At 39.3% G+C, this 25,023-nt stretch overlaps 1 protein-coding gene across 2 annotated transcripts in view; it reads left to right on the plus strand.

Annotated features, from left to right (window-relative positions):
• LOC306803448 (synaptotagmin-9-like) overlaps positions 1-25,023 on the plus strand; it is a 64,063-nt gene that overhangs the window by 11,846 nt on the left and 27,194 nt on the right. For both annotated transcript variants that reach the window (XM_079308854.1, XM_079308855.1), the window contains exons 2-3: positions 17,078-17,429; positions 20,044-20,590. In XM_079308854.1, the coding sequence (XP_079164980.1) occupies positions 17,078-17,429; positions 20,044-20,590 (899 nt within the window). The remainder of the gene's footprint in view (positions 1-17,077; positions 17,430-20,043; positions 20,591-25,023) is intronic.

Consider the following 25,023-nt stretch of genomic DNA (forward strand, 5'->3'; position numbering starts at 1 on the left):
CTCTATTTTCATAGCAAACACAAAATAAGAGCCTGGGCTTTGTTGGGGCCTCTCAGCACTTTACTCTTATAAATAATAAACAGAATACATTTTCCTCCTGTGTGGGTTAGCAAATAGAAATGTGCCTCTGTTATCAGCAAGGAAGCCATAATTGAGAGGCAGTGATTTTGTGGAATGCTCATTCAAATGGGACTAAATAAAAGCATGAGGAGCATTTCAAAACTTCTGTTTCTGTGCTGGGTTTCATATGTTTACCTGTGGAATTTATTCATCATAACCTTTTTGCAAGATTGGATTTACATTCTCAGACTCAAATCCTGCCACTCATTCCAGTCCATGTCTGACACAACAACATCTCCATCAGGGTAACTTTAGTTAATCTTTTGCATATCCCAGCATTTTGCCATTTACTGCCCCATTTTCAGCAAATTTCAGAGTTTTGAGTGTTTGCTTTCATGGCCTGGCTTGGATTGCACGGGCCCATCTTGATCTGACATCCTTTGAGACTAAAACTGAAAGGAATATGGTCATGGTAATCCTGTTCACATTATTGTAGCAGAAATGCAGAATAAAACAGATTTTTCTTGGAGAGGGACACATTTCTAATGTGCCTGATTTCCAATTTGTGTCCCCCTCCCATTTGGGATTAAGGAGTGTATTTACTATTTTTTTGCTCTATTTACTTTTTTTTTAAGGATATCTATTTTTTTATTCATTTCAATATACTTCAGTGTATGTTTTGCTCATGCTTAGGAAACTTACAGAATTAATTACCCACCCCTTACATGAAAGTCCTCTAGAGAAATTTCAATGAGTAACTCTACTCAACAACCCACTAACAGCACAACTTTCACAAGTCTGGCAGTTTGGAACAGGCAGTTCTTGGAAGGGCTTGGTCCTTTTTCTTCTTTCTTGTCAGTTTTTTTTCTTAATGAATGTAGTCTCATGCTTATGAGTGAAAATTTTGCTATTTTCTTAACATTCACATTTAGTCATTCAAAAAATTATTCCTTTTTTGCCCTACGATAATCTGAGTCAACTCGATGGTGGGAATGGTTTTGATTTTAAGGACATAGGATCACAGGGACTTCCTGAGAAAAGGATGTGTACAAGTCTGAAGAAAAGATTTAAATTAATGTTCATGTAATTCAGTTTTGGATATATTTTTTCCTAGTAGTATCAAGCTATCAGACAAATGATTTTATTTTATTCTTTCAACCTCTTTATTTTTTTTAAATTTAGTTTGAGGGGCCGTGTGGAACCAGGAGACGAAGTAGATATTGGTGGGTGCCTTATCTATCCGTGTTGGATGGCAAAGAAAAAAGTACCCAGTTCTCAAAAAATTATTTTAAAATCATCCCACTGAAGTAGCTGAGAAGTTAGCAAATCCCAGCTAGCAAAAAAAGTGGGATGTAGCTGTCTCTGGAGAAATGAGAGCCCCCATTACTATTTTCAGAGACCAGAAGATGAAAAAACTGCGGCTATAAATTTCCCATCCATTGTGTTTGTTTTTCCCTTAGAAGTAGCAGAACATTTAAATTAAGGAATCCCCCAGATTTGAGAGCAAATCTTGGGGGAGGAGAGAGAAGATGTGGCAGCTCAGTGTTCCCACTGTTCTCTCCAGTATCCCCCAGCAGTGGTGTTGTGGTTTCTAGGAACAAGAGGCTGACATCTTCACACTCCCAGTGATTCTGGGAGGGAGATGAGGAGAGCAGGGGTGTTCTCCCCTTGGACAGGCCCAAGGAAGAGCAGGATAATCTGCAGGAAGGTGATTTCAAGGCTGATGGTCCCTTCTCTACATCCCATTTGTTTGTGTGCACCCACCTGGAGAGCCTGGTGTGTGCATCACGTGGGAAGTGTATCACTGATTATAATTGAACTCATCTCCCAAAAACTCTGCCTACCCCGTGATTATAATTCCTCTCTCTGGTAAGGCTGTTTATCTTCTCTTGTTTATTGCTCAAGTGAAGCTAGCACATTTGGAATTCTCTTTTAGAAGAAGCAGGATGCTGTGCAACTGGTGGTGTTTCACTGCAGAATAACCCCCAGAGGGATTTGTAATCCCCTGGTACTCTCATCCAATACTGAGCCAAATTGAATAATAAGCTCACTGCTATGAATTCAGCCTGATACTCAGCCTCATTCTGCATTGGGTAGCATTGCCTAGAAATTAATTATTACTCTGTGTTTATGCTATCAATGACATCCAGGGGCTGGCCTAAACACTCTGGAGCTGCTGGAAGCAGCAATTTGTGTACATGCAGATATTTTGTTCTCCCTCTAAATATGTGCTGTAGACTGTCTTTTAAAGGAGTTGTTTCTGGATCTTCCCCACAGCTAAGCCCAACCAGACAGTACATGCTGGACATCAGTCAAAGATGCACAATGACACATAGTTTGCTATTAATGTTTACAGGATTTGGAATGCTGTAATTGATTTTGGCACTGAAAGTGCAGTCTGGTAAATTGCTTGTCACCCTTGTTTCATCCCCGGTCTCATTGAGAATCTCATATGCAATTAACAGAAATTGCTATACTGTATTTATTCTAAAGCACACAGCACATTGCTGGGTTGTTGTTTGCTTCTCCAAAATGGGGAGTTAATTGCTCACAAAAACACAGCTCAAAATAAGGGCACCTTTGTGGTGAGGGACTGTTCTTCAGAGTAGAAAACCAGAGACTTTAACATCACTCATGTTCCAGGCTCATGGCCCTCCTGTGCTTGAAATCTGCCTGACTTCAGGGACAGTAACTCCTGCAAAAAGCACAAACCAATCTCCATTCCCAGCCTGAGGGACACAGCAAGAGGAACTGGATTCTCTGCACACCAGGGTGGTTATGGACTGAAGTGAGCAAGTAAGACAGAGCAATTCCTTCTGCATGTGGAGCTGGACAGGAATTTTTTGAAGGAATCTATTTGCTCCACATGCTCTAGGTCACAAAGTAGAAGCAGCACTGAATGGCTCACATGAATTCCTCTGCCAGTTTATCCTGGCAATATTTTCTATTTAAACAGCCAAGGCTCCAGAATTAGCATGGACTGTCTAGAAACCTCAGTAAAACAAAGAGCTTTGCCAAGAAACAATCTAGGACAGCAAAAAAATCAAAAAATTAAAAAAAAAAAAAAAAAAGGTGAAACCCTTCTCACAGATCAACACCAGGAATCTGCAGAATTTTTCTTCCCAGGAATGAAGAGCTGCATTGTGTCCTGCTGTGTCATCCAGGGGCTGGATGCTGGAGGACAGGCTCTCCAGTTTGGAATGAGAACACCTGCCCTTTTCATGGGGTAGTGGATTATTTAAGGAAGACCCAGAGATTTCCTTGCTGAAGCAGAGGATACTCTTCACTTCCTCATGTTAAGAAACTAGCTGTTCTAATTTTTTCTGGAGAAAATAATTTCAGGAGATAAGATACAGATCGAGCTAAATTAACTTAATTAAAGAAAATGCAAATCCAGTAGAATACATTTTCTAGTAGAGAGTGTAGATTCTACTTGCTGCAAGCACAATATATCTCCAAGAGTCTGGATATGATAAATGGTGGCAGTAATTGTCTGTCTAAAATATTAAAAATATCTTCTATCAGAATGTTGGATGAAAAGGGGGATTTTTAATTTTTTTTTTTTTTTTTTAAACTCTTGCAAATTGAAAAACAAGCCTAAATACCATGGACTGATTTCCAGAATATTCAAACTACTTTGGATCTTACTTTTAATCCAGTTAATTATTTTGCTATTCTCCATTCAATTAATTATCAGATTAAGGTTCTTATGTAATATGTAAAATGGTCTTTTGATAATAAAAGATTATAAAAGAAATGCTGCAGAGTTTGCCTCAGAAGAAAGTGCAGCAAGATTGATATCTGCAGAATTCCAACTTGAAAGAGGCTATTAACTTTGATAGCAGTTGCATCCACCAGAAAATGGGGTGCATCACTTGGGGCATGGAAGACAGCTACAAATCTTTAGTGTAGGAATCATTTAAAATAATCCCATAATTAAATACCATTCCTTGGATTTTCTGCTTAGATCTTCCAAAATTGCTACATTTATCAAAACCTCTGTTTCAGTTTGGGGTTTTTGTTTGTTTTGGTGGTTTTTTTTGGTTTTTTTTTAATTACAGATGTTGATTATAATTAATTTGGAACTTTGTATTTGCACAGGAAGGACGTTAACCAGAGAAAGGCCAACAAGATGATTGGAGAGATGGAGCATCTCTCCTGCAAGGAAAAGCTGAGAAAATTGGGTTTGTTCAGCCCAGAAAAGAGAAAGTGACCTAGTTATGGTCTTGCAGTGCCTGCAGGAAACCCACAAGAAAGAGGGAGAGGGACTTTTTACAAGGTGACAGGACAGAGGGAAATGGCTTCACACTGAAAGGGAGTAGGTTTAGGTTGGATATTATGAAAAATGTCTTTGCTGTGAGGGTGGTGAGGCCCAGGGAGGTTGAGGGTGACTCATCCCTGGAAGTGTCCCAGGCCAGGCTGGAGGGAGCTCTGAGCAACCTGCTCTGTTGGAAAGTGTCCCTGCCCTTGGCAGGTGGTTTGCAAGTAGATGATTTTTTAAGGTCCCTTCCAACCCAAACCATTCTATGATTCATGGTATTTCAGTCTTCTGGAATAAACTGGAAAAAAAGAAAATAAATTTTTCTATTTTACACCTAAGGACTGATGCTCAGCATGAGTTTTTTCACTCTGCAGGGTTGGTGACGTGGCTTTTCAGCTGCCTGTATCACTTTCCTTCTCCAAAATCTGTTCATCCTCTCAGTCCTTCACGTGCTGGCCGTGTGCCTGCCACCTCCCAGAAAGCTTCTGGAGAGATGGCAGCTTTCTCAGGACTCAGTTATTTCATTAACTCCTTTTTAACTGGATTATCTGAAAAAGCTATCCCATCTGTCTAGTGGTCAATACCCTGCTTGTGTCCCTTCTATTCAGTTTAATCACACTTCTGTAGAAGCAACTGGAAAGTTGATGGACTCACTATGAGGAGAGAGAAGATCCAGGTTCCATTTTTAACTTTTCAAGCTGTTTTACAAAGGTTCACCTTGAGAACTGTGCTGCATCTTGGGTTTCTGCTCCTATTTCTAAAAAGATACTTAAGTGAATTTGACATTTTTGAAGGGAAAAGCTACTTAGTGATAAACAGTTTGATCACTGAGATAATTTTAACAGCTTTGTTCTGCAGTCTACTTGGTATTGTGAATAAAGAAACAAACAATTCTTCAAAAATCCACTAGGCTTTCTTAACACATTTCTGTGCCATTTACATTCCACTAACATTCTTCAGATACAGATTTACTCACAGTGGTTTTTACTGTGTATGTCCAGACACATTTTAATGTTTTCTCACAGCTTTTATGAGTCAATCTTGATTACAAAAGAAAGGCAGATTCATTGATTATTTAAATAAGGACAGAAGGTTGTCACTTGTGTCTCAGATATGTGGTTGTGTGTGAGTGTGTATGTCACGGGGGAGGGATGGAGAAGAGGGAGAAGAACAGAAAGCAAAGGAGAAACCTGTGAACACACAAACCAATGGAAATGGGTGTGGATCCATCTGCAGTGTTGGAAAAATGGAGAGTATGAAGTGTATCTGTTCATTGTCATAGAGGGTAACAGATTAAAATCTTCAGGACAGTTTTAAAATATTAACCATTCATATTTTAATTGCTGGATGTTTTCCATGCATCAAAATAACACACTTCTTGAAAGTGGTTGATACTCTTAAATAGGGTTCAACAGCCATTGCTATAAATTACTTTTTATCTGAACATAAGAGCTTCTCATCCTTTCTCTTGCCTTGTTCTCTGGTGTTCAAAAGTTTCCTGAGTTGTGGCTCACAGTGATTTTAAATATCTGAAATAAAAACACCTCCTGATTTTCTTAGGTGCAAAATCCACCACGAGGCCCCTTGCAGCTTTTGAAACCTCCAGACAGATGCAAGGCTAATGTGTTTGGTGAAGTTACTATCAGTCTTAAAAGACTAAAAAAATGCTGAAGCTTTACTATCTTGACCTTTATGTCAACATGAATGAGAAATAAATTAACTTCTGAGACAGCAGGCCATTCTGCAGGACTGCATTTATTAGGAAATGTCTGGTTTTAAATACAATGGCAAAAATAGGCTGTTTTTCATAAATGCTGAAATATCCTAATCTTGATGTTTGCCAGAATTTCTAGCCTTGCTGAACTGGTTATTGATACTGTTCTGAGGCATTTCTGTTTTATTATCCTATGGGTACCAAGCTATGGTTCTTGTTAACAGGGAGGGATCAGCAGATGTGGAAGCTGACAGCACACAGGGTCATACCATCTTTGTGCCACCTGTCTCCTAAAGATTTGTTTTCCTTATGAATCCAGCAGTTTCTCAGCAACTCCTGACCTTTTCACAGTCAGTGATTTGTTGAGTGTGGGCCAGGGCCATGTTTCTCCAGGTTTAGGTGCAGAATTTGACTCAGGGAATTTAAGAGCATGTTAATCTTCCTGAGTCACTGGCAGAAGTTTTTCATCCCACCTGTGAACTTTGACTTTTATGTTGGAGAGCAGCAATCCCTGGTTGCTTCACTGATGCTGAAGTGCTTGGCTCAGATTTATTATCATATTGATTTTTTTCCTCTTTTTAATGTATCATGGCTCAATCAAAGTACTTAAATCAGCAGCTGTAGAGAGTAAAGCCTTGAATTCATCCCTCAGTGAGCTGCAGTACCTTCAGTTTGCTGTTCCCTGAGAAGACTGCCCACTGTGGGGTGAGAAATACAAGAAAAGCCCCTCAAGGTGTCCAGTTTCAATTTTACATTCACAACTAAGTACAACACGAAACAATTCAGTTAATAAGAAAGATTTCTTTTAATACAATGTCTTGCTTAGTTATACAATTAAACCCAGGAAGAAAAGAACAAGATATATTCAAATGTTACTGAAAGCATACATTCTTTAGTATATGCTTTGCAAAAATAAGCAAGTTGAAGTTCTTTTCTGTATTCAGATTTGCCAGAATTAGGAATGCTTCCAAGAGCTTTAAAATAATCCATGTCTAGGAATGAAAAAGCAGAAGAGCAGTCTGAATGGTAATTTTACAAAATCTGTTTCTCAGTTCTGTTCTTTAGCTGCTACATTCCTAAGATGTTTCACTTTAGATTTCCCTTGGTTTTCTCTGTTTTCATATCTGTTCTGCAGTTTTCTCTTAGACAGTGCTGGCGACAGACAAGACATTTGGACTTGATCTTAAGGATCTTTTCCAAGCCAAATGATTCTATGATTTTATGACTTGTAGAATTACCCACTCATAAGTCTGAAAGTCTTAGGCTATTTCTTCTGCTCTCTAGTAATGGAATATGAATGGAAAAATTTTTTTTTTTTTTCCTAACAGTGAATTTATAGTAGACATGATTTGATGGTAAATTATTAATTCATTATCTTTCCTAGTAGTAAATATTGCTGCCAGTAATGCTTCCATCACACCCTAATTCTTATGGATCAGCCTAAAAATCTTCCTTTTATAAAGTGGGAACCCTAAGTTCACAAAGAACCAGAGACACAGAATACATTTGCCATGGCTGAGATACTTTTTAAAATAAATCAATGTGAGCATTGCAGTGCATCTGGCTCCTCATCTGAGAAAGATAAATGCTTTCAAGGCTGCCTTTTTCTCCTTTTGTGCCAGCAACTCCTTCCTAAAAGGAAAATCAGGCTATTTAATCAGCTCAAGATGTTAGTGATTTGTGATGGTAATAAGCAATAAATTTCCTCTGTATCCATATCTATGCAGGCAACTTTCTTGAAGTCCCTTGTGAGGTTTCAACAGTTGTGACAACCTTTTTATGATCTGCCAGTATAGAGAAAGCAGATGAATTTTGGCTCTTCCTGAAGTGCAAAGCAAGTATTGTAAATATTGAACCACTGTGAAGTGCCAAACTCCCATAATGTAGGCTTAGAGTAGTTGATTCTGAAAAGGAAGCTAATGAAATAATTGACCTCATTTCCATTGCAAGCAATCTGACTTTAAAGAGAAGCTTGCAATTCTACTCTATATAAATTGTCCAGAAAAGTAATACTGTCTTCTTCTTTCTTATGTATTCATTAAAAAACAAACAAAAAACCACCAAAATCAAAATATCCCAACAAATTAAGAAAGGTTCAGAAATAGATGTTTTTCATTAGATTATTCAAAATCAGAAAGGCTGATGGTTTCCACTAGACTTAATAAGATTATAGAGGAGAGACCACTGGTATGTGAAATTCAGTGCTTCTAATAGGAAAAAGATTGGAAGCTTGAAAGAAAAATACAGATTTTGACTAGAGCTATATGAGCAATGCAACTGCTATTAACCATTTGGCTGTCTGTGTGAAAATATCTTTTAATCACATTCATCACATTATAGATTTTGTGTATATATTTAGTTTAGGTATTAATATGAAACTCAAATTTTGCTAAAACTCAAACAGCCTTTCATACTCTTCAGTGCTCTGTCCACATCCCCCAGTCCTTTATATTAATTTAATTTCACAAATTTTGGGAGGTGTCCCTGCCTGTGGCAGAGGGGTTGGAACAGGATGATCTTTAAGGTCCTTCCCAACCCAAACCACCCTATGATTTTATGATCTCTCTGGCTGTTGTTTTGAGCACTTTGGTAGAATATTGCTGTACAGTTTTATACAAATGGGAAATGAAATGCTGCTCTGTCATTTCCTGCAGTACTCTAAAACACTTTACTATTATTGCAACTTACTGGGCTTTCAAGGACCATAATGGAGCTTGGAGCTTATTGGCATGGTTCAAATAAGCTGTTTGTTCTTCCATAACCTGGGGGCTTCCTGCTGCTGGCTATCTAGTGCAGAAATAAATGGCAATTTCTCTTCATTATTATTCATAGGGTCATAATATTCAAGATTAATGTGTGTTCAGATGGCTTAGTCATTAAAATATTCACAAATCTCGATGGTTTCATAATTTTTAGCACACACTATTTGTCAAAAAAAAAATTTCTACTCCATAATTTCTCCTAGGTTATTCTTTATTCATTCTCCATCGTTCATTTTGCTATTAAAACTTTTCATTCTGCTAATGAGGGAACATACACAGTATTTGCCAAAAGTGACTAGTCATTTTGTATGACTAGATGAGAAGTTAAATTCTTCAATTACTGCATGAACTTCTATTTTGTTTAGTGTAAAAAAGCCAGGATAAACCCTTGCAAAAACATTAATTAACAGCTCCACTCACTTTGTGAAAGATCCTGCAAGAGAAACAAAAGTCAAAGTGTATCCTGTTAATTAGTAGTGTATCCTATTCATTGTTTTCTTGAAATAAATAACCTAGTTCTGAGATTTAAAGCATGCAGCAGAAAAAGTCACAGGAACTTTACTCCTAGGAAACAAAACTGCTCACTGTGAAGGACCTCACAGGCCTGATGGTGACAGGAATTTGCAATGTGAGTGTCTTCCCCTAAAATGTCTTTCCCACAGGTAATATCCCCAGCTTTCCCTTTTATCTGAGGCACAAGCATGCCTCAAATGCCAAATGGCTTTTAGAAGATTTTTGTGTTCCTGTGCTCCAGCTACTTTTCCTGTCCTGCAAATGTATCACTCTCCATGATTCTGTCTAACAGGGTAAAATAGAACCATTAGAGCTATATCTGCTCACTGAGTGCTTGAAAATCTGGCAACAGTGTAGAACTGCTGTCCTCTTTTCTGTTATGCTTTCATTTATGGATATTTTTTTTCCTTCCCAGTTTATAGTACTTTACACTGGATGTTAGAAAACCAGAGGTGGTTTTGCACATTTAATCAGTTGTGTGAAATGTGCATTGAAAGATAATTTGGTAATAAGCAAAAAAGACCAAGAATGAAGCATGGCAACCTGGGAAAACCTTACTGCAGTCGTGTGTGTGCAGACATGAAAAATCCTTTTTTCTCCTGCACTTTGTGTCTGTGTCACTTGTGGAGCAGAAGCTTTAGTTGCCACCTGAGGAGCAGCATCATTCTTTGTCAGTGGATACTGCTGCAGGATGGCAGGGAGAAATGCAAGCCCTTGGACACACAACCCCTCTCCAGTCTGTCTTTAAAAATCACTGCTCAGTGATCCAGCCAGCTGTCTGATTAGGGAAGGCTCTTTTTGTCACTTACAAACTGTAGCACAATATTATGTGTCAGCTGTGTGTCAGCTAAGCTGTCAAAGAAATTCACATTAATGCAGATCAAGTGTATTAGAGATCAGGTGTGCAAACAGTAATAAATTCTTCTTAGAACAAGTTCACATACAATTTTTATTGTAATTAATCAACTATCGGGGTGTGAAGTGACCTTACCTGAATTACAGACAAGACATTCTGCTTATATAACTTTTCTCCTTAATAAGTGAAACTTTCTTTTTGCAAAACAAACAAACAAAAAGGTGTAATTTACTATGCTTTGAGTACTTTTTCCTTGTTATTTAATGTCCATGAACAATTTGCTTCAGGTTTTGTTGGCTTGGTTTCTTTGTTTTGCTTAAAGCTTTAGTTTTGTGATCTTATCAATAAACTAGTGTGTCAATCTATGTCAGTTTTGAATTGTGTCACAGTGATTCCTGCTAGAAAAATACTCTGCACAAACAAATCACTTACTGCTTTTGCACTTGTTATTGTGAATATTTTGTATCCCATTTAGTAATTCTGATCTCATACTGAAGTAGTGCTGCGAAATTTCTGTAGATTGAAACTAATTGACAAGTACCTTGGTGAAGTCCTAGGATTACATTTAGCAGATTTAGTTAATGTTAAGCAATAAAAACATTCAACAAATTTGTAACTGAAGCAAAGCAGATGAAGAGAAAGCAGACACTGATAAAATAGAATTTGTAACACTTTTCAGGAAGAAAAAGACATGCAAACCACTCAGAGGATTAGAGCAGTGTCTTAACCAACACAGGAGCTTTACATACCCTAAAGCCTACCTAGAAGATGTAGAACACACAACCAGGGAATTAGAAAAAAATCACTAAAAGCTAATAACAGCCTCAAATACCAGTGAGACCCAGCTACAAATACATTTTCAGAGAATGTTCCTACCATGTGAAACCCTGACACTGATCTCATTTAGTCCTGTTTTGTTGGTCCACATTCCTAAATTTGGGGTTCAGACAGTTAGAACATATGTGTTATAAAATGAATATAATTTGAGATTCATTGCCTTCCTTTAAAGAAGAGCACTGAAAGATTCTAAACACAGTATTAAGGATAATTAACAGCATTTCAGAGAAGAATCCATTAGCTGAGAATTATTCCTGTGTCCCAGGAGTCTTTGCCAAGGGACACCTTCCATCCTGAACAAGTGCCAGTTGTGTTAATTAAGGAAAACTTGTGAAGCACAGAGGAAACTGCAGTGCAATACCAGGTTAAAACTGCTTTGGATACTTGATCCCAAGAACACTTCTCCTCTGGAAAATTTTGGGTCTTAGACTTCTGGGTTTAAAAAAACCCTCCAGTTGCTCCCAAAGTACAACTACTGAGCTGAATGATGGCTGCCAACTCTCCATGGATGTATTTGCACAAAAGAAAAACAATTTAGATTGTCAAAAACACAGCTAGGATTTAAGCAATAGGTATGTATGTTTTCATTGTTTTTTTCAAGAAACTGGACTTCTAAACATATTCCTAAAAATCTCCCCTCAAACAACAAAATAGGAATTGAGGATGGAATTTTTTTTCCCCCTCAGGAAATGGCAGATTGAAATTTCCACTGAATTTAGACAGAATTACATTCATAAAGATTGATCTGTCCCAATATATCCTATAGCTTAGTAATATTATTATTTAGAAAAAAATTGACTTTCTTATTTTATTTGAATGCCTTTTGAAAATTGTTGGGTATAAATAGGGAAAGATTGCTTCTTTTGAACTAAAAATATCTGTTTTATAAGATTGTGAATTGCTAAGATTTGTTACACCACTTGCTAGTCACCCTTCACCCAGCAGATCAATTGTATATTACAATATTGCTGGAATATTGAAATAGTCATTTTAATAAAAAACAGCAGAGAGAAGAAAGCTTGTTTTACTTGAATGTGTAAAGAACTCTCCCAGTTAGGATTTCTAGTAAAACTCATTCAACCCCAAGTTAAACCAAATGACAGTTTGTTGGTAAAGGAGTGCATTTGGTAGAACACCAGTTTCATGCAGGCAACCAACTTGATTGAATAAATAATTACATTATTGGTCAGCAGTTCCTTTGATTAAATGTCCTCTCTGTGCCTGGATGATGAGAAATTCCCAGTTCAGTTGTTTGGGGTTTTTTTTATCTTATGCTGGCTCTTATTTGAATCTCTTGGAGTCAGATGAATCCAAACAGTATAATCTGTGCTTTTTTACTCCATAACTCATTGCATGTCTAGACACATAAATTGATCTGCATTAGCTATTGTCCTTTTCCATTGCTGGCTAATTTAGATGTTTTATTTTGTATAATATTTAGCAATCCAAATGGTAACTTAATAAATAGAAAGGGAAAAATACTTTAGTCCTTGTTTCCTATTTGAAAAGACAAAGCCACCACATTTCTGTATTTTTTTGTGAGATTTTTCAGCATCAGAGTTTTAGAGGATAAAGCACAACCATCTATCCCAGAAAAAAAAAAAAAAAAAACCAACTCACATGCCTGCTGTATGGTGCTGTCTGTATTTGAATGTTATATCTTACAAGGTTGCTGAAATTTTGCTTATTTGCTTACTTGGACCTACTTGGTGGTTCTCAAACCTTGGAATAGGTCTGGGGATGTCTCCATCTTTGGAGAAATTTCTGTGTGAGGTGACCTTACTTGGGCAGATGTTGAACAAAATGGTCTGAAAGGTCCCTTCTCCCAAGGTTCTGTGATTCTATTTCATAGGAGAATCTGAAGAGAAGGTAGTTTATATTCCTATCATACAATCTCTTAACATAAAAAATGGGATTTTTCTTTCCTGTGTAACAGATCTGTTTTAAAATGTAAGTATAAAAATTCAAAAATATTCAGCATTCAGCAATAACCAAACTGAGTCTTTTTGATGAAAGGACTGAGGGTTTTTTAATCTCACTGATTGTAATAAAATCTGTCAGAGACAGAAAGGTCACGTTCATCTCTCCAGGCTGTGGAGATCTGAGGGTGTGATCCATAGGTAGACAACTCCATTTCACTTGGTATTTCCACATCATTTTTAACATTGTGATTGCTACAAAAAAAAAAAACAAAAAAAAAAAACAAAAACAAAAAAAAAAAAAAAACAAAGCAAAAGACTGGTCAAAAATTGATTAGAATATCTGTAAGATAATGCCTTGAGCAGAATATTCAGAGAACCTGTGTCCTTCCTGGAAACCATGGCTGAATTCCTTGGATTATAGCATGGAAATAACAGCAGTGCCTCCTGAGCCCTCTGAAAATGAGGTCAGATGTTACAAACATGTTATGATGCTATAATCAATATGCTATAATACAAGTATTCTGACATGCTGGAATTTGGGAGCTCAGCTCTTAGTGCAGCCATGATGAAAAAGGTAGAATTATGAAATTTTGGCTTGGATTCATATCAAGATGCTTGGCTGGTGTCATGGCATTCACAGAGGGAATTTAGAAGCAGCTGGATTTCTGAGGAACACTTTCTGTGCTGCAGATCTCATTTCTGTGAGGACAAAAAAAGGAGAGACTTACCCTGCTCTCATTACAAAGCAGAGGAAATCACTGGCATCAGATGAGTACTTCTACCACAGGAGAATACAGATAAACAGGCTTAGAAAAACTGAGACATCTGGAAAGATGGAGTAAAAATTATACAGAAAATACAGTATGTAACAGTACAAGTGGTAATAGAAAAGCAGCTCCAGCTTGCAGCCAAAAATCTCTTGATGTGGGACTGTGCTCACCTATTCACAGTGGAACTGCACTGTTGTTGAAAATTGCCAGCCAGCCATGCAGGGTGTGAAAATTGCTGTCTGATGAAAGGGAAAAGCTTAGAGCACTACCCTTAAATCTGTTGTCTTCCACAGCAGTAAGGCAGTGATGGTCCCTTTTCCACCCACAGAAACAAGAATTCCATTCTAAAGCTTCTCCCTGGCACAAAGGAGTCAGGAAGAAGTAAACCCAAGATGATGGATAAACACTTCCTTCTAATGCTGTGACTCTGCAGGCAAGCTGTGATATAATGGTGTTATATATGTTATTAGAGCCCCCCAAACTCTCCAAATGAAAAAGTGTTCATATCACCCTCACATGGATTTTCTCATGGTCTGTTCTCTAGAAAACTTCTGCTAAAGTCATCTTCAAGGTAGGGCAGGGGACTGCTGGTCTGCTTTTCAAATTGTTCCTCACCTTTGTATTCACACACCCTTATCATTGGGCAGTCTTCTGTTCTCACCTTGTAATCTTCTGCTTGCTTCTGATAGCCCCAAATTTCTCATTTCTTTCAATGCTGGTCATTTACTTGAATCAGTTCTTTAAAGAAATGGTCTTTTTGCAGACCTCTGATGCATTTCTTGCTTCTTCTCCAGGGAATCCAAGACAAATTGCTTTATTCTAAAGAATTTCTTTCACTTCTAAATCCTTGATCCTCAGCTTTTTAATCAAAAAGAGGTTGTGCTCTGCCTCCACTGCCAGATTTATTTACCAATAAATACTCAAAAATTATCAAAGACCACCATTCTACTCTCTCCCAAAATCCCTTTTATGCATGGGAGGAATTTCTTTAATTAATTTCAGCTCTGAAAAACTCTTTGCTGTAATTCCAAGCAGCTGCTGTGCTGTCCCCACTTCTTAATGAGCTTTGTCTGCACATGACTTGGAGAAGGACAGGCTAAAATTGTTTGAAATTGGTTTGCAGCATGCAAAATAATCTGGACAGCTCCTGTGTGAAATAGATTGCAGTGTCACTCCCCCCACTGTGGAAATTTAATCTGTCTGGCTGGTGAGAATGAGACTCACAGCAGGGGCAGAAGGTATTGACTTTTCCACTTTTTAAAAACAAAAAAATGTTATTTTTATTTTGGAATGGACTGGGGCTGTTTCATCTGAATTGTCATTCTTAAATAATTGTCTTAGTAGAAGCAGTACATTTCAACCCTCTGCCATCCCTTGAGAATTCAAACTAGCTGTTTGCTTAGAGAGATGCAGCCTGACACTCTGAACCTACACACAGTGTGAAAAATTGCTTTGATCAGCTTGTGTTTATAATTTAAGGCAGTAAAATAGAATCCTCACTAATTGTGTTTAAGGCATGATGTATTGTGTAATCCACAGAGAGATTCGTTTCAAAAACACTGTAACCACAAAAACATCTGTTCCACTGAGTCATTTTCCCAATGTGCAACTTAAAGCAAAACAGAGCAAAACCCACTCTCAGTTGTAACTTATTTGTGTTGATGGAGTAGGATAATGCTGGAAATGTGGGGAAAAGCAACAGGAAACTCATCTCCACATTCCTTTTTATAACAGAAATTCAGAAAAAGAAAAGAAAGAGCCTTTGGAGTTAAAAAAACCCAGAAAAAACCTCAGTTTTGAAGAGATATTGGTATCCTAATTAAATTATGAAGAGCAAGCCATGCATCGATAGTTAAAAATAATTTGTAAAGGTAGGAATGAGTGTAAAATTAGATGGAATGGAATTAAAATAACAATCCAAGATACATCAGTGAAATACCTAAATTCATGTCACGGAGGTGCTTGTGTGCATATTTTCATGGTGTTTAAACCCAATACAGGCTCTGGAAGAGAAGCTAGTAAGGACTGGCAAAACAGGTGGAGGAAACTGCTCTACATGAAATGGAAGAAAGAAAAAGATAAAATGTACTGCAGGCAGTACTCTTTCATCAATAAGAAGTTGAGTAAGCAAGTGAACAACCACCCTTTCACATTTAGAATTATGTGAAATTTCATCCCACCCAGCTTTTGGAGGGAAATTTTAAGCTAGGTTCAGGTTTTATACTGAATTCCAAAGTTTTTCTTGTCCCTTGGGGGGATGGAAGTTAGAACTTATGGAATTAGCTGCTGGGGGTTCTTTCTGACCACCAGGTGTTCTTAGGTCCCTAACTCTGAGCTCTTAGGCTCTTACTTGTTGGGTTATCTTAAATAAGCAAAGCAGCTACTAGTTAAAAAGGTTATTTATTGCAAGGCACATCTTATTACAAAGCACATCAGTCTCAGTAGGCAATAGCAAAAGCAATGGCAAGCAATGGCAAAAGCAGCAGCAATAAGCAAGTGGCTAGAAGCCAGAATGGCTAAAGCAAGTGGCTAGAAGCTTGAATAGCTAAAACAGCAACTCTCCTAATACCTACTGTTATATAGGATTTCTCCAACAAGCTAAGATGCAAACTCAGAGCACTGCTCTTTAATCTATTAAATTCTATTTCTCAGCTCACCAGGTTATGTGTAGCACTATGTATACACTCTACTGTGTTCTATCTAAGAAATATAAGTAATATTCTTACTGTAGCTCTATTATGTCTAAGTCCTGTCTACAGCTGTGGTTCTGGAGCCTCTGCTGAAGGTATCAAAATGTTTGCAACCTTCAGCAGAACACTCTCTGCTACCATGGTATTTGAGGCCTTTTACTTACTACAAAGATCAGAATGCACTCTAAGACTTAGTGAATCCCCTCTCTGAAGAGTTCAGAGAGACCCTAACTAACTCCAGCATCCCTTTTGGTAAGTTGGTTGTTGCCATCCGTTTGGAGGTGGTTGCCATCCGTTTGGAGGTGTTTGCCATCCATTTGGAGGTGGTTGCCATCCGTTTGGAGGTGGTTGCCATCCATTTGGAGGTGGTTGCCATCCGTTTGGAGGTGTTTGCCATCCGTTTGGAGGTGTTTGCCATCCGTTTGGAGGTGGTTGCCATCCGTTTGGAGGTGTTTGCCATCCGTTTGGAGGTGGTTGCCATCCGTTTGGAGGTGTTTGCCATCCGTTTGGAGGTGGTTGCCATCCGTTTGGAGGTGTTTGCCATCCGTTTGGAGGTGGTTGCCATCCGTTTGGAGGTGGTTGCCATCCATTTGGAGGTGTTTGCCATCCGTTTGGAGGTGGTTGCCATCCGTTTGGAGGTGGTTGCCATCCGTTTGGAGGTGTTTGCCTGCCCAGCTGCTCTCTCTCCGCAGACATCTCCGTGAGCTTGCTGTCGCTGGTGGTCACAGCCTGCGGGCTGGCTCTGTTCGGCGTGTCCCTGTTCGTGTCCTGGAAGCTGTGCTGGATCCCGTGGCGGGAGCGGGGGCTGCCCTTCGGCAGCAAGGACAGCAAGCAGGAGCCGCTGCAGTACGCGGAGGCGGAGCCCGATGGCCCTGAGTACAGGCAGGATTTCCTGGGGCAGCCCGCCGCCTTCCCCGAGGCCTCCATGAAGATCAGCCACACCTCGCCGGACCTGCCGCTGGACACCCAGGCTGGGGCCAGGGAGAACTGCCTGCCCAGTGTGCGGGTGCAGCGCCAGGTCACCGAGCCCACCTCCTCCGCCCGGTCAGTAACCCCAGCCGCACTCGGGTGTCGCTCAGTGCAGCCCAGCAGGCACAGCTCACTCATAATACATCATCTTCTTCCAACATTCCTTTAAAAAAATACAAAAGCTATCCATTGAGGATAACCTCAGCGTCACAATCCTGTTCCGCTCTTCTCTCACCGATGCCTTGTTGGGGCTACCTATAAACAGAGGCCAGACAAAATTAAGGAAATAAAAAGCAGTTACATTTATTGGAGGGCCTTCAGGTATATTTTGGGCAGACAAAGCCCCCAAAAGCTGCACCCAAAGTGTGTACTTTTATAACTTTTACAAGTTGATCTCCCAAGTACAGCTTCAGGTAATGAAGTTATTTACCCCAGGTTTGCTCTCCCCCAACTCACTTTTGTTTACGTTTCTCAGGTGTCTTTGATTCCCAGGCCTGGAGAGGAATTGTTGGTTCTGAGCAAACTGGGAGAGCAGTAGCTAACACTCTGTATGGAGTTCAGAGTTGTGCACTGAAGAATTGCAGGATTAGAAATATTTGGAATGTGTAAAAGCTGAAACCCTAAGGCATCACAACTACTGTCTCATTGGTGCTTTTTCCCTCAGGAGCTGGATAACACAGAGCCCTGCATCCCTTAAAAGCACCAAGACAGGCTAGATTTAGCTTGTAAAGCATATTCATTTGCACTTAACACTGGTGCTGAACACTCAGTAATATCTCCTCAAAGATTTTTCCAAAGAAGAAAAGTAGGGCAAGCTAATGAAACTCTTGCAAGAGTTAGAAATAGGATTTTAAAATTGTAGATTTTAGCCACAATCATGCCTAAATTGTGGGGGGAAGTGTGACTGAACAAGAGTCAGTGAAGTCTCCAGGGGAACTGGAGAACCAGTGTATGAGGGAAGAGGAAAGGGGCAGGCTGAGAGTGTGTGCAGGGCAGGTATAAAAGAATCATGTTCCACACAGCAAGAATAATGATCAGCATGTGAAGAACCAGTAAATATCTGAGTCAAAGCAGATGCACTTCGTCTGGAGAAGGTACAGCACTAACCCTCTGGCTCTTTTCTAGCCTCTTCTTTTTATCCCTCCACAGAATATTCTGCACCTCTCACTGCCATGAGGACCATCAGAGTTAAATTTCTAATCTTTTCCCTTTGGTAACATGAAAATATTTTATGCTGGAAATGACTAATGTAGAGCCATAAGATTATGTATTTATTATGCAACCTGAGAAAAAAAAAAAATAGGATGGCACATAAGAGGCTGTTCCTGCTTTAAGCATGGGTAAACAGATATTTACCAGGAATGAATGAACAATTATAGCAGAGGAACTACTGCTGATTACATTCAATATAAATAGCTTTGGATTAATCCTGTGCTGGCATTTTCCATGTGCTCTTTCTAAGTTCAACCTGAGCCCCTGGTGCTCCAATACACTGAATGATTGCTGCATATGAATAGGACAATAAAATATAACTCATAAAAGATTAGGGTTTTACCTAATCCAGCTTTCACTTTCACATCTCTCTACCTCAACAGGGATGGCAAATTTGATTTTTGTTGCCATCCATGAAGGAGACATTTCAGTCACAGTAAGTGGGAATTATTAAATTTCACTGGACTGATGCTAAAAGCAGCTAATAAAGTAAAGGAGCTTCTCAGCCATAGTACCACAGAGTTTATTAGATCAGGCGTGAGAGGAAAAAAGGAAAACAATTGTTGGGGTGGTCAGCTAACCTGTGTCCTGGTTTGAAGGACAGGTGTCTGCCAATAAAGGCAGAAGCTTCTCTTTGAAATGGAGAATGTAAACCCCATCCCTCCAAATAATTATAATTTTGAAATTAAGGGGCTCTCAGGCAAAGACATGGGAATAGGAATAACAATTCTTTACCAGGAAAATTAAAATAGAAATACTTTATTACAAAGAACAATCCCAAACCCTGCCAGAGTCAGAATCCAAGCTGACACAGTCAGTCAGTCAGGGTGGTGGCACAGTCCCATTCCATGGTGCTGCATCCTCCTGCAGGGGCAGATGTGGCTCAGCTGGAGCAGTGCTCCTGGAGAAGGTGCAGTTTCCTCTGAAGGTCCAGGGATGATGTGGAAGGGTCTGGTTTTCCTCTGGAATCCAGTGGAAAGAAGATCCCTTGGTGTCCAAAATCTCAGTTTTTCTCTGGGTAGGAAAGGCTTGGCTCCTGCCCTGGCTGGAGCATCTCCCAGTGGGATGATGGAATTTTATCAGCCATGCACTGGGACTCAGTGGCCATTAACAGGAGATATCTCCTGGAGGGAGGATGGGCTGTGGGAAGATAAAGATGATTGCCCCACCTGATTTTAAAGATGGTCCATTAGCAGAGGATATGTGCCACAGAGATAAGGAATCACTGCCCCACCCGGATTCAACATATGGTGATAGAACACACATTTCTGGCCACGTCAACCCAACACACCCTGGGAGACATGGGAACAGAAAATGATGTGGCATTAGCAATGTGGTGACACAGATGTTGTGTCTCAGGGTTCATCCCTTGGTTAAAAATCCGACCCTGCTGTACATGACAGAAAGGCACCAAACACCAACAGGATCTATAGTGTGTGTGCACAGCCTGTTCCAATTCTTTCCTCTCCTCTCCAAGGCACAACTCACTGCGGAGACAGCTCAACCTGTCCAACCCTGACTTCAACATCCAGCAGGTGCAGAAGCAGGAGCAGCTGACGGGCATCGGCCGCATCAAGCCCGAGCTGTACAAGCAGCGATCGCTGGACACGGACGACGGCCGCAGGGGCAACAGCAAAGCCTGTGGGAAACTCAACTTCATCCTCAAGTACGACTGTGACCTGGAGCAGCTCATTGTCAAGATCCACAAGGCTGTCAACCTGCCAGCAAAGGACTTCTCTGGGACTTCAGATCCCTACGTGAAGATCTATCTGCTCCCCGACAGGAAAACAAAGCACCAGACTAAAGTGCACAGAAAGACCCTGAATCCGGTGTTTGATGAGGTTTTTTTATTTACTGTGCCGTACAATGATCTCAGCACAAGGAAACTCCATTTCTCTGTGTATGACTTTGACAGGTTCTCCAGGCACGACTTGATTGGCCAAGTGGTAGTGGATAATTTTTTAGATTTGGCAGATTTTCCCAGGGAATGTAATATTTGGAAGGATATTGAATATGTCACCAATGTAAGTATTATAATTTTTCTCTTTGAGTTTTATTTGTTTCTGACTTTATTTCCCTAATCTGATTATAATTGAAATTCTCTGTTGAATTTGTGAAGGGAAATAACTCTATTCTCTCTCTTTCTCAAGCTTTGACCTTAATCCAGGGAAATTGACAGTGCATTTTCAGCCCTCATTTCTTGTTCTTTGGATATATTGAAGAATGTTTTATGTAGGAGACAGTGGGTTTAGTCATTTCCCTGCTGATAGGGCAGAAATGCTGGAGAATGTTTTAATCTTACTTAATCTGAAATTTACTTAAGGAAATACTACTTTCCTTATTTTGCCTGTCTTCCTGTTTTGCATGATTTTTTAATGTAACTCACAGCACACTAATCAGCCAGAACTGCAGATTCAACATTTCCTATGTAGCAATCTTCAGTTCTTCAAAAGACTGTTCCCATAAAGTCAGAAAACCCCCCAGCTACAATCTAGCCAAACAGAGTTCAGCCAGTGCTGTTCCATGGAAGCAGTGAAACTCAGTGAATTGGTTTAACTCTTTATCTGGCATTGCTGTGTTCTGGGGAAATAGGGAATGGATTTTAGAAGTCTTTATTTCAGTTCTCCCAAAGTCTCTGTTATCGAGTTCTATGCAGAAATCCAAACAGTGATTTGGGATAAAATCATGGAAGTTGCTTCCAAAAAAGAAGGAGCTTTCTAGTCAGAGCAGGATCCCACACATCCTTGGGAGGACAGACCTTCAGTGAGAATGATACATAACAGAAATCCACAGGGTGAAGGCACCAGTGCCAAGTGTCAGGAGATACTTCATTTGCTATGTCAAACCATACTCCAGAGGAGTGCACATTTTAGAGTGAAATAAACCAGACATCATTAGCAGTGAGATCAAAGGGTGAGTTTGTTAGACCTCAGTTCAGGAAAGCACTGAAGCATCTGCTTAGCTGAGAATAAGAAGTCATTGAAAAGTAAAGGCTGTTCTGAGCCAAATAACTTGCCTAAATTCAGACCCTCACCTTAATACCTATGTGGTTTGGTAACCTGCTGGTATTACAGATCAAATTAGTTAAATCTTTTTTTTTTTTTTTTTTTTTCCCTTGGAAAATTCTTTATTTTCCTGTTTAAGGTGAATTCTCTGCACAATCCTATCCCACACGAGGATGGAAGTGCAGCAGCACAAGCAGCACAAGCAGTTCTTCACTCAGGGTACAGGCAGGGCATGGACACTCGGTGTCAGGGAGGATAAACCTGGCTTTTGTAGAAGTTACTGCTTTTCAGCTGCAAGGCAGAAGTGAGGATGTGACAGAGCAGCTGACAGTCATTCCAAGTGAAAGGCTGCCTTCATACAGCATTAAGTGTCCAAAGATCAACTTCATTTTTTACAGTCAACTGCAAGTGGAACATGCACGCACACTGGAGAGCTTTGATGTGAGCAGGTCCTTTCCCCTGCTTTAACTGAGGCAGGAGATTGGCTCTGGTATTCTCCTTTGATTCACTTCTCCCAAATTTCAGAAGTGTTGCAGCATATAATTTGTATTCAGATTTTCTGTAATATCTGGAATGAAGTTGAGGACTGAAACATGAGTCATTTGTTAATTCCTCCTGACACCAATTCTCCATGAAGTGTAGCCCTGTTTATCCAAACAGAACACAAAACCTGCCATCTAGACTTGTCACTGGCTTTCCAGCCAACAGAGTCCTTTTCAAATGAAGTGACTCATGGTACATGGGAGACACATCCAATTTTGGGTAATGTGAGCTCTGAGATAAGAGTATCAGATAAATGAAAGTGTGGAGTACTCATCTTACCAATTAACATTTCCAGAATTCAAAGGTTAGAATTCATTCTGTGAGGTTATGAGAAATACTCCACACACCATTTAAGAATCCCAGCTTCAGCCTGTTCTCTTGCCTGTGTAGCTGGGGGATATCTCTCAGCCTGACAGCAGGAGCTGTCCTGATCCAGGGCTACTCTGAGTTTGCTGCAGTGAATTCTCCTGTGGCTGCACTCCAGACCAGCAGGCAGCATTAGTGAAACTCAGAAAGAAATTCTGGCAAAGTTTGGAGCCCTGTTGGACAGCTTATGGTTGGAAACCAAAACTCTATCAACTGCAACAGGTTTTCAGTAATTTGTAGTTGAACGTCATCTCTTTTCAGATCATAATTAGAGAACAGAAAAATGATGGGCAAAGTCACTGAAGGGAATTCACTTTATGTAGGTCAACAAAAAGTGCACACAGGAAGGATAAACCTAGGAAATGAATGAGAAAAAGAGAAGCTCCACACAAACTGCACATGACAAGTTTGTCATACTTCTGAAGAGTACAATTCATTTTAATTCCTCGTGCATCTCATTACACTGCCTAACCAGCGAGCCCAAAGGCCTTTATTTTACATTCTCCATTTTATTATGTTCTAATCCAATTTGACACAGCAGTATAAAAGAATGTATCAAATCCTTCTCTGCCCAGCAAAATGTCCTGCTTCAAGTGAGCACTGCAGATTGTGCCTGAAATGTCAGCTTTACTGCAAACAATGCCATTAAACTGACCTATTATGTCACGTTTTCTAATAGCACTGGAAGGGTTTTTTATCCTAAACCAGCAGTTTTCATTCTTTGGACAATAACATCGCAGAGTTTGAAGTTATTTTGTAACAAATACACATGTCAGCATAAAAAAATTTTACATGCTTAAAAACAGTCTGGTGCCAAAGACAAATCTCCAATATCAAAATGACTGTTCTTTTAATCCCATAAAATATGCATAAAATATCTCTCCTGTAACACTGACTCTTTTTCCAAGGAGGAAAAAAGCAGCAGTGGTCTGTATAATGGTAGAAATAATTAAGTGGATCAACTTTAGCATGAGCATGAAATGAACTAGATAAGCTTTTTTTTTTTTTAATCTACCAGTCAGATTACACTGGTTTCTGGCTTATCAAGAAAAAAAGACACTTTTTATTTTTAGCCTGGGTTTCTCTTGTTGGTGTGTTTTGTTTTGCAGCATCTAAAGCATAATCAGGGTTTGGGGTGGGGTTTTTTGTTCATGAACTGATGGCATGTTTGAAGAGAAAAAACAAGTGGTTGATACTTCCTTGGCTTCCATCTTCAAACTCAAATGGGATCAAGCAAAAACACACGGCTTTGTCTCAAGATAAAATGGAAAACCATGAAAGAAGAAGGTGTCAGATATGAAACAGGAAGGTCCATTTCAGATAAAGGAAAACCTTCTCTTTCAGAATGTGCCAAGTATCCTCTTACATAACTTGCTGTGCCCCTGGAAAGGAAAATCCTTTGACAAGAATTGCTTGTTAAACATCACGAGGCTGATGCAGGGCACAGAGAGCATTTCTGCCAGCTGGAAATGCAGCTCTGGTTCATCTGGCTCTTGGGATTCTCAGAGTGCTCAGCACTTGATAAGCAGCTGAACTTTCTTGAGGAGTTTTCTCAACTTAGATGATGGAGTAACAGAGTAAGGAAGTCATTTTAGCAGGGAAATTTGTGGCTTTGGTCCTTTCTGAGTGTATAGCTTCTGCCACTGATGCTGTTTTTCAGTTGTCAAATATAGTTATGTTTAATATCTAGGCATAGAATAATCAAAACTGCTCTTTTCTCTGAATGTTTCAGTTTATATATACACTTTTTAATAAAAATCCCATTCCTAACACCCCATTGGCAGCTTTCTCTCATCCCAAAAAAAACCCAATAGATCAGGGTGCAAAAGGAAATGGAAATACTCCTGAATCTAAGAGAGAAGTGAGTACAGAAACAAGACCCTGGGTAATGCAGATAAAATTTAAGAAGTAACATGCCACAGAGTTTAAGGAATGTGTTTACTAAAACCCAGAAGAGAGTTATGGATAGTTCAAAGCTATGAAGAGACATGAGCTGTATATCAAGTTTTTCACATTGACATGCAGAAAGAGCCAGCAAAGAATTCAAGAAATTGATTTCATCTGTTTGTAAGAATCTTCAAGCTCCCTTTTGGTCTGGGTCAAAAATACAACAGTCTATCAGATAATGCTGAATCCTTTTGTACAGATTAGGGAAATAAAAGCATATTGAAAAAAAATTAATTGAAGTTGCATGTTAGTGTTTTGACAAGGAGAGAGTTAAAAATTAGGGTGGTTGTAAGTATTTGAAATTCTGCTTTCTGAAAATGCTAATTGTTCACTGATCTGGTTCTTGAGTTTGCCTGAGCAAGAAAGATTTGAGAATTTGTGATTTCTGGGAATTATGTTGTATAACTGAGATGCAACTGGAATCATAACATCACCAGAAGGAAGTTTCAAGTTCCCTATTTCAGGATGTTAATGCCAACCACAGCATGTGTGGAAGAGAGATGAAATGAGACTAAATTTTCAGTCAGTTGTTCATGACAAGCATCATAAAAGTATAAAGTACTGAAATGTGACTGAGCTGAAAAAAGCTTCCTCAA

Source organism: Erithacus rubecula (assembly GCF_903797595.1).
Source record: "Erithacus rubecula genome assembly, chromosome: 6".
Taxonomy (NCBI): domain Eukaryota; kingdom Metazoa; phylum Chordata; class Aves; order Passeriformes; family Muscicapidae; genus Erithacus; species Erithacus rubecula.